This window comes from Cyprinus carpio, chromosome B2 (genome assembly GCF_018340385.1).
Source record: "Cyprinus carpio isolate SPL01 chromosome B2, ASM1834038v1, whole genome shotgun sequence".
Lineage (NCBI taxonomy): Eukaryota > Metazoa > Chordata > Actinopteri > Cypriniformes > Cyprinidae > Cyprinus > Cyprinus carpio.
In genome coordinates, this window is record NC_056598.1 from 21,645,272 (window position 1) to 21,658,352 (window position 13,081).

At 38.7% G+C, this 13,081-nt stretch overlaps 1 protein-coding gene across 1 annotated transcript; it reads right to left on the bottom strand.

Annotated features, from left to right (window-relative positions):
• Positions 1-5,425: 5,425 nt before the first annotated feature.
• On the bottom strand, positions 5,426-12,765 carry LOC109066513 (death-associated protein kinase 3-like). The gene is made up of 9 exons (XM_042718627.1): positions 12,610-12,765; positions 11,784-11,871; positions 9,132-9,492; positions 7,897-8,026; positions 7,746-7,794; positions 7,597-7,623; positions 7,323-7,475; positions 7,004-7,049; positions 5,426-6,916 (listed from the first exon to the last, which is right to left on the bottom strand). Exons 2-9 carry the CDS (start codon positions 11,843-11,845, stop codon positions 6,383-6,385), a joined length of 1,362 nt encoding a protein of 453 aa, XP_042574561.1. The 5' UTR covers positions 11,846-11,871; positions 12,610-12,765; the 3' UTR covers positions 5,426-6,382.
• Positions 12,766-13,081: the final 316 nt, after the last annotated feature.

A 13,081-nucleotide genomic window follows, 5' to 3' on the forward strand; every position in this document is an offset into this window, starting at 1 on the left:
AAGTAAAAACAAGTAAATAAAAAAATATAAATAAGAATATTATAGACTATACATAGAGTGAAAAGTGTATAAAAAGAATTCTAAGAGTTGAAAGATAAAGAACAAAGAATTTTCAAAAGAACTGGCTTTGTCGGCTGTTTGGACATCATGTTGCCAACGCTGTGATCCAAATTGTGAAAAACAGTTACTGATAAAGAAGCGGTGTGTGTGTATTGCCGTGTGAATGGAGAGAATGATAAGCATGGCAACAATGGGCAAGGCGAAGACATCTCATGTAAATGCTTTAATACACATTGCTGATTTGTTTTGACTCATTGTTTATTGACCCCCAAGAATGTATAGGTAGGGAGGCAGATTATTTTACTCTTCTCTAGTCAGTCGTGAGGAGAGATGTTTGGATCTGACTTCCTCTGGAGTGCAGCAACATAAAGAAACCATTTGTTAAGAGATGATGGAGGACAATTATTGGTTCGTAGAAGGATAGGTGGATTTATAGTGTTGCACAAAGGGTTTAGTGGTGAGACTTAATAAAGTCTCAGAGGGGGGAATATATTGTGTTATTTTACTTTATATTATGTTATTCACTCAGTATGGTATTATCCTAAATATATTGTGTTATTTTACTTTATAATATTTACTCAATATGGTATTATCTTACTTTAAATATTATGCATGATCATGAAAGTAATCAATATACTGATCAATATGCAGAATTATTCCCAATACTGTCTAATGAGGATTGTATGTATGAGGTACCTTCCATTCGGCAATACTGGTGGTTTCCATTGGATTGTACCTGTGAACTGAAATAATCCTATGAACTCTGGGTGATTTCCAGAATTTGACAGTAACATGTAAACAGATTTGATGAATGTCTCCTGGGATCATCGCCACCCAGTAGGAGGTGGCAGAATGAAAGTTTTTACAAAAAGGTTGATTCAGCCAAATTCCATCATTAAAAAATGGACCAGGTGGGCTAGCAATAAATTATGGCAAACCAGACAGGCATAGCCAATTGAAAACTGGAACTACCAATTATGGTAAGAAAGAGGGGTATAAATATGGGTGCCCAGACAGACAAAGATGCTGCGCCCGTTATCTTGGCTTTATTGCTGTGTTCAATAAAGTCTTATTTTGGCATCTGGAACTCAGTTTCTTGAGTTTTATTTTATGACTTTAAGAAGACCATTGTTTGTTCCACAACATTACCTCGCTTGTGAGAAGTCAAAGTTTGTAAGTTGTTAAACTTACTGTTACTGATATAATCGCCAGAGTAGCGCTAACAATATGTGCAAACTGTAAGTGCATCTGTGAGGGAGAGCTAGAGCGGGAGAAATAGTGTATGTGCTTTCCGTACATAATAAAATGTAATTATGTGCCCAAAACATGGAAATGATCTGTTGTTTTTATCCTATTGCTTACTATTTATTTGTTTGGTCAGTGTCGTTGTGGGTTTTGGTTATTTTGCTGCTGTAAGATATTTGAAGCTCCGTCAGGCCAAAGAAGATGCTCACAGAAATGGGGACAGGAATTATACTGGAAAGCTAAAGAACCAATTTTTTTTCCAGTGATCCTGCTTCAGTGTGGAAAGGTCTAAAAGACATAACCAATTACAAGAAACCATCCCCCAGCACTGTGGCGAATCAACAACTGGCAGACGATCTGAACGAGTTTTATTGCAGGTTTGAAAAAACACCATTCATACCTCCTGCAACCCCCCCCCCCCCCAGCACTCCAGATCAGTGAAGATAATGTGCGTCAGGTCTTCAGAAAGAACAAGAGAAGAGAGGCACCAGGTCCAGATGGCGATACACCAGCCTGTCTGAAAACCTGTGGTGACCAGTTGGCCCCCATCTTTACACAGATCTTCAACAGATCTCTGGAGCTGTGCAAAGTCCCCTCATGCTTCAAACGCTCCACCATCATCCCCAATCCAAAGAAACCCAAAATGACTGGACTTAATGACTACAGACCTGTGGCTCTAATGTCTGTGGCCATGAAATCATTTGAAAGACTGGTTTTGGCTTATCTGAAGGACATACTGTAACTGGACCCTTACTGGACCCCCTGCAGTTTGCCTACAGAGCAAACAGGTCTGCATTACATGGTACTGCATTACATTGGACTGCATTGATCAGGGACTTATGTGAGGATCCTGTTTGTGGACTTCAGCTTGGCTTTTAACACTGTCATCCCAAACCTCCTCCTGCCCAAATTAACTCAGCTCTCCGTTCCCACCTCCGTCTGTCAGTGGATCACCAGCTTCTTGACAGACAGGCAGCAGCTAGTAAAGCTATGAAAATTCTCATCCAGCACTCGTACGATCAGCACTGGAGCTCCCCAGGGTTGCGTCCTCTCCCCACTGCTCTTCTCCCTTTACACAAATGACTGCACATCTAAAGACCCCTCTGTCAAGCTCCTGAAGTTTGCAGACGACACCACACTCATCTGCCTCATTCAGGACGGTGACGAGTCTGCTTACAGACAAGAGGTCAAAGAGCTGGCTGTCTGGTGCAGTCTTAACAACCTGGAAGTAAACATGCTCAAATCTGTGGAGATGATTGTGGACTTCAGGAGGAACCCCCCTGCTCCCCCCCACTTACCATCATGAACAGCACTGTGACTGCAGTGGAGACATTCAGGTTCCTGGGCACCACAATCTCTCAGGACCTGAAGTGGGACAATCACATTGAACCCATTGTAAAAAAGGCCCACCAGAGGTTGTACTTCCTTCGCCAGCTGAGGAAATTCAACCTGCCACAAGAGCTGCTGAAACAGTTCTACTCCACCATCACTGAATCTGTCCTCTGCATTTCAGTAACTGTCTGGTTCAGCTCAGCTACCGAATCTGACCTCAGAAGACTACATCGGATAGTCCGGACTGCCAGATGAATGAATCACTGGTACAACCCTCCCTTCTCTCCAAGAACTGTACTCATCCAGAGTGAGCAAAAGGGCCAGTCCATCTCAAGAACAACACTATATACATTAACACACATACTTATTTACATTTTCAAATTTGCCCTCATACTTGTACATACATAATTGTCTATATTATATTTTGTGTTTTGCTTTTTGTACATTGTCTGTTTTGTATATTTTAATATTATTCTTTTTATTATCTGTTTTCCTGTCTTGTCACTGTCATTCTGTGGCACTATGGAGCTTCTGTCACTAAAACAAATTCCTCGTATGTGTAAACATACCTGGCAATAAAGCTCAGTCTGATTTTGATTCTGAAATAACTGAAATCATTTGGCGAAGTGATATGGAACTGTAATGTGGTCAAGAGCTGCCTGGAACTACATTCGCCGTGCGTTTCCCTGAAAATAATTTCTACACCTTAGAACGTTCGTCAGCCAATCAGATTCAAGCATTCAACGGACCCGTAGTATAATACATAGATATATGTGTGTGTGTGTGTGTATATATATATATATATATATATATATATATATATATATATATATATATATATATATATATATATATATATATATGGTATAATAGGCTACATATAGTACATATAGAGGTTCGTCGTCTTTGCATTATTAACTTAGTACAGTATAACATCTGTAGGCAATTATTTAAGTTTAAATGATGTAGGGGCCATATTGTGATGGCGTTTTCTGTTGTTATGGAAGTCTTCTGTTCTTCACGCATTAACCTTGCAGTTCTCTCTGTAAAATGGATTAGATGGATAAGAAACGAATGAAACAGCGCACTGTAAAATAAACGTCTTGAATGATATATAAGGTCTGTTTATATCCACTCACACTTGCTTGACAAGGTAAGTTGTCTTGGATTACAGGTTTCCCTTTGACTGTCTGCTGCCATCTGCTGGCTGCTCGCGGAATCCCACAGAGCTGCACATGAATCCAAGAGATGTGATTCACTGGTCAGATTCACCCACAGAGTCTCAAAAGAGATCTGTCAGGCAAAATAATCAACACGTTTTCATACATTTACTTTTTGTCTTATTCTGAAGTCAAATTCAAGCAATTTAAGCTAATGCAATAATAAAAATGTCTTGATAAATTTCTCATGATCAATATTGATAGGAAACTGTATCAGTCTTTTAATTATCCTTCCACAACTGTGAACAAAGAGTTACACAATGGTACTAATAATGCACCAACCAACTCAGTACAAAGATTGAACACACGTGCATCACTTTCTGACACTCACTTGCAGTCGCACACTCTCAGTTAGAGATGCACAGGTTTTCATCTGGCTCTCTAGAAGACTCCCCAGCTCTTCTTGCAGTTTAGTCTGGTTCTCTAAGCTCATCTTGAGAGCAGATTTCAAGACCCCTTGCTCTTTTTCCTTCATCACTTTGGCTCCCTCCATCTTCTCAATTAAGGCCTGTTGTGCTGCTCAGCCTTGTGTAACGCCAGCCAAAGCGGGCCAGGTGGCCCAAACCACAATCAGACAATCAGAGAGACCATGGACCACTGTGCCAGGAGAGCCATCCAGTCACAGATGTTCTGGGCTGAACTGGACCTGGCCATCCCGAGAAAGACACAAACTAAGGTGACCTTCTGCTGTCTGGGCTGACAGGGAGGGAAGTTTATCTGGATCAGTGTTGAAGCAGCTATGTTTTGTTCACTGAGGCTGAGCTGTGTGCTGTGTCTCTGGTTGTGAATGGAAGCTACGTCAGCATATCTACAATGTTATTTTAAGGACCTTATAAGTTCTCTGAGAAATAATTATACTTTACTGTTTTAGAAAACATCCAGTTTTTCCCTGGAGACATTTCTTTCATGTCGTGGCATTATGGCTCTGAATGAGTGTGATCATCCATGATGCAGTAATGAGATGAGTATGGTGGGATTAAGACTTCTTTGAATACAAAATTAAAAGTTATCATTCAATATTTTTTGTACCCCATTGAGTTTCATTTTATGGACAAAAACAATTGAAACATTATTTACATTTTTTATTAATTTTTAAAATGACGATTGATTATACAAATATTAATTATTCCTTTGATGACAGCATAAATTTTAAATTGACCCCCCAAAAAAAAACAACACCCAAAAAAAAAACAAAAAAACGGAAGGTTCACGTCACCAGAACCAAATCTAGACATGCACTGTTGATTTATGTCAACACATCTCATGGGAAGCTAACAGTTCTCAGAATATTCATAGATGTCCTGTGGTTTGAAATCTCAAAGTAAACAGTTGGATTTACAAGACCCCAAAAATCCAGATGTTTATCAGAGTAGCAAAACACGATTATGTTACAGTGGAGATCTTTTGGAAAAATCTTTTGTTTAATTAAAACTCAGTCAACATCTCTCGACATGTTGAAAAAGTAGATAAAGAGGTTGACAAATGCTCAGAGTTGTAAAACACTAAACTTCACCTCCCAGTGACTTCCTTAGCCCACACACACACCAAATAAAGACACTGTAACTATATTCTTCTTCAATTCTTTTATTTGAATGGACTTTTCTGATGTGTATATAAACTTGTCGTGAATAAAACAACATAAGTACAGTACTGTAAGCAAAGATATTAATATTGCTATGACTTAACTATAAATGAGCACAACCATTTTCGGATACTGATGCTCATTCATATATGGAATATCATAAAAAAATAAAATAATGGAATGTTTGGAGTGTGTGTTGGAGTGAATGTTTAAGCAATAGTTCACCCAAAAAATAAAAATTATATTACTTACTCACACTCATGTTGTTCCAAACCTCAGAACGTTCTCTTTCTGTGGAACACAAATGTTTCAATATACTATGGCAAAAAAAAAAAAAAAAAAAAATGTTTTGGAAAATATCTTCTTTTGCTTTCCGTAACTGAAAATAAGGATTTGGAATGTTATGAGAGTAAAGGCCAAACTTTAGTTTTTAGGTGAACTATCCCTTTAAATTGTCATATTCATACATACAGAAGCAGCTTACTGAATATTCAATACTTGTACAGATCATTCAAGACAGCATTTAGGACTATCATAAGTGCAGAAGTCGTTTACTTTATCTCATATCATAAAATTAAAATTTAATTTGCATAGGAAAAGCGTACATGCAGAGCAACAAAAGCAACTGGCATCTTGAGATTCTTCAATTCCTCATAGAGGACTGTGTAGTGCAGTACTCACAATTTACATTAATATGCTTTGCTCAAAGTGCTGTCATTTTTGAGGTGGCAATTAAAAATACTAAATGCTTGCTTCAGCTGTAACAGACCGGCATCACATAAGGACACTGCAATGCACATGCGAAACACATGCACACCCTCACTCAGCATTTATAGAAAACACCATTTTGCTTTTGTTCTAGGAGTAAGATGAACTCTACAGGCTTACATGAAGCTTACTGTTTAATACTCTATATATGCGTTCAGAAAACAAACAGAGCAGCTCAAGCCATGCTGGTGCTGCGAGTGTCATTTTCAGCTGAAATCGAGCGCACCAGCTCTTCAACCCAGCGCACCTCGGAGACCATCTGCTCAGCGAGCACTTCGTAGCGGTTCTCCAATCGGCCAAACTTGCGTTTGAGGGCATTGGCCGACAGCATGGTGGCGCGGGCCTCTTCCTGGTTCTGTCTGCGCAGGGCTTGTGCTCTCTGCAGCTCCTGTTTGATCTGATTGAGATCTGCAGCAATGCTTTCATTCTCCTCTTTGTACCAGCTTTCTTTCTCCTCATAGATGGAGAGCAGAGCAGCCACGTCCTCAGCGCAGGAGCGCTGGTTCTTCTCCAGCTCTCGCAGGCCATCCTGGGCAACTGCGATCTCCTCCATGACCTGCGAGAAGCGCTCAAAGTTGATGTAGGTGTTGTTGGGAGGCATGCTGGAGTGGGATTTGATGGTGTACTCCTTCAGTCGGGTGGTCTTCAGACGCCTGCGGTCTGTTTTGCGCTCGCTCTCCTCAGGTCGAACGTTACGCCTCTTGATCACCTGCATGGAGGGATGGGATGGGAACAAGTCAAGAACTGCTCAAACGGTGACAAAACACGAGAGGGAGAAAAAGAGAAGCATTGGAACCTTGATCCAGGGGTGCTGGAGACTGTCCTCGATTGTCATTCTCTTCCTGAATGTTAAAAGCAAATATTAAACATTAATAAACAAGAATGAAATTTGATTAAGATTAAACAAATGAGGCTTATATCAGTGTTTTCTTTTTTTGTAATATTATAGTATTTATTAAAATTTGAATTAGTTTTTATTTTTATATTATCGGTTTTAATTTTAGTAATTTTATTTTGCACAAATTTTTTTTTTTTATCTATTACTTACACTATTTTACATTTATTTTATTACAGAATTTTTAAGAGCTCTAGTTACAACACTGGATTTTACTAACTTTGGATCCTTGACCAGTAGTCGGCGAATGAAGTCCTTGGCGAGCTCACTTGTGTTGCTGAAGTACTCTTCATCAAAGTCATAGTTGACAGCTGAAATATTGGTAAGTGTTTCTTGTTTGGTCTCGCCAAGAAACGGAGAAGCTCCACTCAAGCTACAGACAATTAATAATGCATTAATATTAGTCAAGCAAAGTAAAATAGCATCATCTGGGTGTGGAAAATGCATGCAATCAATACAGCCAAACAAGTCATTTATTTGACATTACAGCTTACAGTATATATGTAATAACTCCGATGCTCCTGCAGGAAAGACAATAACAAGAGAATTAATTATGAGCAAAAATAAACAACCGATAAACTGAATATCATTTATTAACAATCTAACCAATATTTTAAAAATATCATTGATAGCTAAGACTCACCACATATCTGCCTCCAGGCCAAGAGGCTCATAATTCACAATTTCCGGTGCTACAAAGGTTAAAAGTTATGACAAAGATTAAGGACACCTAATTAAGTTATCATAAATAAGGATAAAAATGATTAAGTTTTATAATAATCTCAGGTTCTCACCAACAAACTCAGGAGTTCCAAAGATGTTTTTAAATTCATTTCCATCCTTAATCTGATGAGCAATTCCAAAATCTATCAGCTTGATTCTGGGTACATGTTCACGCATTTTTGTCCACAACATTTTCTCAGGCTGTCCAGCAGCATAAACCTATTTCACACAAAAATTTAAAATGTACTCACCCTCAAGCCATCCAAGATGTAGAGGAGTTTATTTATAAAAATTTAGCATTTCATTTTCAAGATACTCACTAATGGATTATTTTGGATGAAAGGGGTTTTATGTTAAAAATACCTTATTGATGGATTTATTACAAACATGTATCTTTTCACTATCCAAAATGTTTTTTTTTTTATCAAATTTTTATTTGTTAAAAAACATAAATGTATAAATACATCCATTTACATACATGTCTATACATGATAAATACATAACAAAAAAAAAAAAAAAAAAAAAAAAAAAAAAAAAAAAAATAATAATAATAATAAAGAAACAAAATAAAATAAAAATAAATAAAATCCCATGTGGAACCCACCCGCCCCTTGGAATCCCCATATCTCACTCGCAGATTACACTAAAAAAAGAGTGGTAAAATGTACTCTTTGGCACCCTCTATTGACAACTCCAAGTAAACAATATCCCATTAAAAGAGCTGCAGAGTGAGTGTGGATTTATGGCAAGTAAAAGTAGCCAACATGCCCTTCTCTTGTCCAGTGTCATCCCAACTTGACAAATCATTCTAAGTGTAGCAGGCGTACAAGGCATTTCTTAAACAACTTAGAGAAAGGAAGCATTCCAAAATTACTGGACATTCCCAGAACATGTGAAAGTAACTGCCAATCACTTTAGCAGAACAGAAAGTACAAGTAGGAAGTCAATAACCTTCATTTTGAAGCTTCCTAGGGGTAAAATATACCCTATGTACAAATTTAATGAATTTGCTGGTGAGGGTTTCTGGATAAACCTATATTGATCCACACTTTATCCCAATCAAATGCGGGTGACAAATCTGGAACATCTCTCCTCCACACCACTATCCAAAATGTTAACTGTGGATTACTTGTGGAGCTGTCTGAACTCTCATTATGATGGCACCCATTCACTGCAGAGGATCCACTGGTGAGCAAGTGAAATTTCTCCAAATCTGTTGCAATTATGTAACTACTGTACGCATTGGATGGCTTGAGCGTGAGCAAATTTTCATTTTTGGGTGAACTATTCTCACCCTAGTGCTCACCTTCAAGTCAAAGTGTGCTATGCGTTTTGAGTGGAGGTAGTGAACTCCATCCAGGATCTGCTTGAGGAATTGTGTGGCCTCCTCCTCAGTCAGTGACTCCTTCTCAGCCAGGAAGTCAAACAGCTCTCCTCCAGACACCAGCTCCAGAATCAGGATCACGTCAGTTTTGTTCTCAAAGATGTCATGGAGGGTGATGATGTTGCTGTGCTGGATCTCTCGAAGGATGTTCACCTCTCGCTCGATCTCCTCTCGGCTCACACCTCGTCGGCTGGATGACAGCCGTCTCTTCTTGATAAACTTGGCGGCATATTCTGTTCCGGTGCTCTTTTCTTTACATTTACGCACAATAGCAAACTGCCCACTGGGAAACAGGGTACAATGATAAAGAAATCATGTCATTGCATATACAGGTGCTGGTCATATAATTAGAATATCATCAAAAAGTTGATTTATTTCACTAATTCCATTCAAAAAGTGAAACTTGTATATTATATTCATTCATTACACACAGACTGATATATTTAAAATGTTTTTTCTTTTAATTTTGATGATTATAACTGACAACTAAGGAAAATCCCAAATTCAGTATCTCAGAAAATTAGAATATTGTGAAAAGGTTCAATATTGAAGACACCTGGTGAAACACTCTAATCAGCTAATTAACTCAAAACACCTGCAGAGGCCTTTAAATGGTCTCTCAGTCTAGTTCTGTAGGCTACACAATCATGGGGAAGACTGCTGACCTGACAGTTGTCCAAAAGACGACCATTGACACCTTGCACAAGGAGGGCAAGACACAAAAGGTCATTGCAAAAGAGGCTGGCTGTTCACACAGCTTTGTGTCCAAGCACATTAATAGAGAGGTGAAGGGAAGGAAAAGATGTGGTAGAAAAAAAGTGTACAAGCAATAGGGATAACTGCACCCTGGAGAGGATTGTGAAACAAAACCCATTCAAAAATGTGGGGGTGATTCACAAAGAGTGGACTGCAGCTGGAGTCAGTGCTTCAAGAACCACTACACAAAGACATATGCAAGACATGGGTTTCAGCTGTCGCATTCCTTGTGTCAAGCCACTCTTGAACAACAGACAGCGTCAGAAGCGTTTCGCTTCAAAAAAGACTGGACTGCTGCTGAGTGGTCCAAATTTATGTTCTCTGATGAAAGTAATTTTTGCATTTCCTTTGGAAATCAGGGTCCCAGAGTCTGGAGGAAGAGAGGAGAGGCACACAATCCACGTTGCTTGAGGTCCAGTGTAAAGTTTCCACAGTCAGTGATGGTTTGGGGTGCCATGTCATCTGCTGACGTTGGTCCACTGTGTTTTCTGAGGTCCAAGGTCAACGCAGCCGTATACCAGGAAGTTTTAGAGAACTTCATGCTTCTTGCTGCTGACCAACTTTATGGAGATGCAGATTTCATTTTCCAACAGGACTTGGCACCTGCACACAGTGCCAAAGCTACCAGTATCTGGTTTAAGGACCATGGTATCCCTGTTCTTAATTGGCCAGCAAACTCACCTGACCTTAACCCCATAGAAAATCAATGGGGTATTGTGAAGGGGAAGATGCGATATGCCAGACCCAAAAATGCAGAAGAGCTGAAGGCCACTATCTGAGCAACCTGGGCTCTCATAACACCTGAGCAGTGCCACAGACTGATCGACTCCATGCCACGCCGCATTGCTGTAGTAATTCAGGCAAAAGGAGTCAAATGCTCATACTTTTCATGTTCATACTTTTCAGTTGGCCAAGATTTCTAAAAATCCTTTCTTTGTATTGGTCTTAAGTAATATTCTAATTTTCTGAGATACTGAATTCAGAATTTTCCTTAGTTGTCAGTTATAATCATCAAAATTAAAAGAAATAAACATTTGAAATATAGTCTGTGTGTAATGAATGAATATAATATACAAGTTTCACTTTTTGAATGGAAGTGAAATAAATCAACTTTTTGATGATATTCTAATTCTATGACCAGCACCTGTAGAAGATAAGGATATGTAATAGGCACAAAAAAAGCACTACATATATGAACAGAAGAATACTGTACGTTCTACAAAACCAAGCTGTAGTAACATTCTAAAGGAGTTAGAGAGTACTTGTTTAAGTAAATGGTATAACTGCTGCATAATGCAACCAAGGAAACTCTTAAAAAAAGTCAGACAAAATGTGTGGTTGACGCATTCCCCTGATGGCTCCTCTCTGGCCCATCTATAGTCTCATTTGCACTACAGCTGTTCTCAGGCTCAGAGAGCGAACATATGCATTGTAAAGCAGTGATGTCATGCTGCAGCAGCACAGAAACCTCCACGTCCATATATAGAAAAAAGTCCAGGCTTGTGTTTGCAGATGATTAAGTCACTGTGCTGGGGATTTTTAAATTGCAGGACTCTCATAATGTTTGTTGTTACACCGCACTGATAAGCACAAACACCACATTCCCTTGGCAACTCTAGGCCAAACACATGATGTGTTCACTTGCCTTTTATTAAAGAGCTTTCATAACTACATAACTATAGTGCTTAAACAAACATAAAAAATATTGTAGGCTAATTCAAATCTTAATCTTTGTTTTATTCACTATATGTGAGATCACTTTAAATCAGGTTACATTAGTTTTTACAGAGTTTTAAGGAGGGAAATTACATCTCTTACCTTCCTAACTCCTCTCCCATTTCATAGTACAGCTCCACACCCTCCTGCCTAAAGCCAGCCATGATTTGCTGACTTCAGATGAATCAATCTGTTAGAAAATGACCAGAAATAATGCCTAGTTCAGTTTCACGGTTTTGACCCTGTCTTCAGTCCACTAAAGATTTTGACACTTTGTTGACAATGACTATAAATGGTTTCTAGATTGCACATGTTTTGGTATTTACTCTCGGCCTCACAGGAAGTTGGATTTTAAACTGAAGTGGGAATGAGAAGTTCCATGTGCAGAATGTGAGCATTCTATTCCCACTTACGTCATTACCTTCAGTCATAAACCAGGGTTGCCAGATTTTTTTGTAACCTTCTTTTGTTTCTTTATTATAGACGTTTAACAGCTAATATCTTACTACTGCAGTGCAGTACAAACTTACACTAAAAATTGCATCTCAAAAGCTATGCTGTAAATCATGTTTTGAACCTTAATGTGTAAAGATAACTACAATAACAAGCATTTATTTTAGATCAGAGGTAACGTTACTGTTTCACAGCCAAAATTAAGATGAAATGTGGCCAATAGGTTCGTAAGAGAAATACAAAATTAGCATATTACGATCATCCACAGAATATATATTAAAGCACTGACTATTTCCAGGTAGCCATCTGGCTAACTTGTAAAAAAAAATGGCCAACGAACACCGGCAAGTTACGTAAGTTACACACAAAACACGTTACGGAATAAATATATAAGATTTTCTCTTATATGCTATTAATGATGTTATCTATAACAACGCTATCTATGATAAGTAAACGCCGAGAGTTTGTTACATACCTCAACGACGCCGCATTCCTCAGCCAATGGGTATTTTCCGGTTGCTGCGCTCTGGAGAGGCGTGGCTTTTTCAGTGACATCATCGAGACGCCACCGCAGGATGATGTCAACTTGCGTGTACCTGTTATTAAAGCGTCTGCCAGGTGTTAGCACTGATCCAAGTTAAAAACTACTTGTATGGGCTTGTTTTGCCCTGTTCCTTTGTCAGTGTTACCACAACAGACTCATAACACATATTAAAAGGTGTAAATGAAAAAATGAGTTTGCCTGGAAAATCTAATAATAAAGGAACAAAAATAAATAAAGAAATACTTTTTGTTGTGAATCAGTGTTACACAAGAGAGACATCCACAGTACTAGAGACCGATTTTAACCTCATTGCCAGTGTCAAATAATCCTCATTATTTACTGAGCACGTGTATTAAATGAACTGAGATGCCAGCAGCTATCGTCGGATCATCAGGATGGAATG

Excerpts from the sequence above, each read along its gene's own strand:
- LOC109066513 (XM_042718627.1), bottom strand. The coding sequence starts at position 11,845 with ATGGCTGGCTTTAGGCAGGAGGGTGTGGAGCTGTACTATGAAATGGGA. Across the intron at positions 7,795-7,896 it reads TGGAACTCCTGAGTTTGTTG|CACCGGAAATTGTGAATTAT; the intron begins GTGAGAACCTGA and ends TAACCTTTGTAG. Across the intron at positions 7,624-7,745 it reads GGCCTGGAGGCAGATATGTG|GAGCATCGGAGTTATTACAT; the intron begins GTGAGTCTTAGC and ends TCTTTCCTGCAG.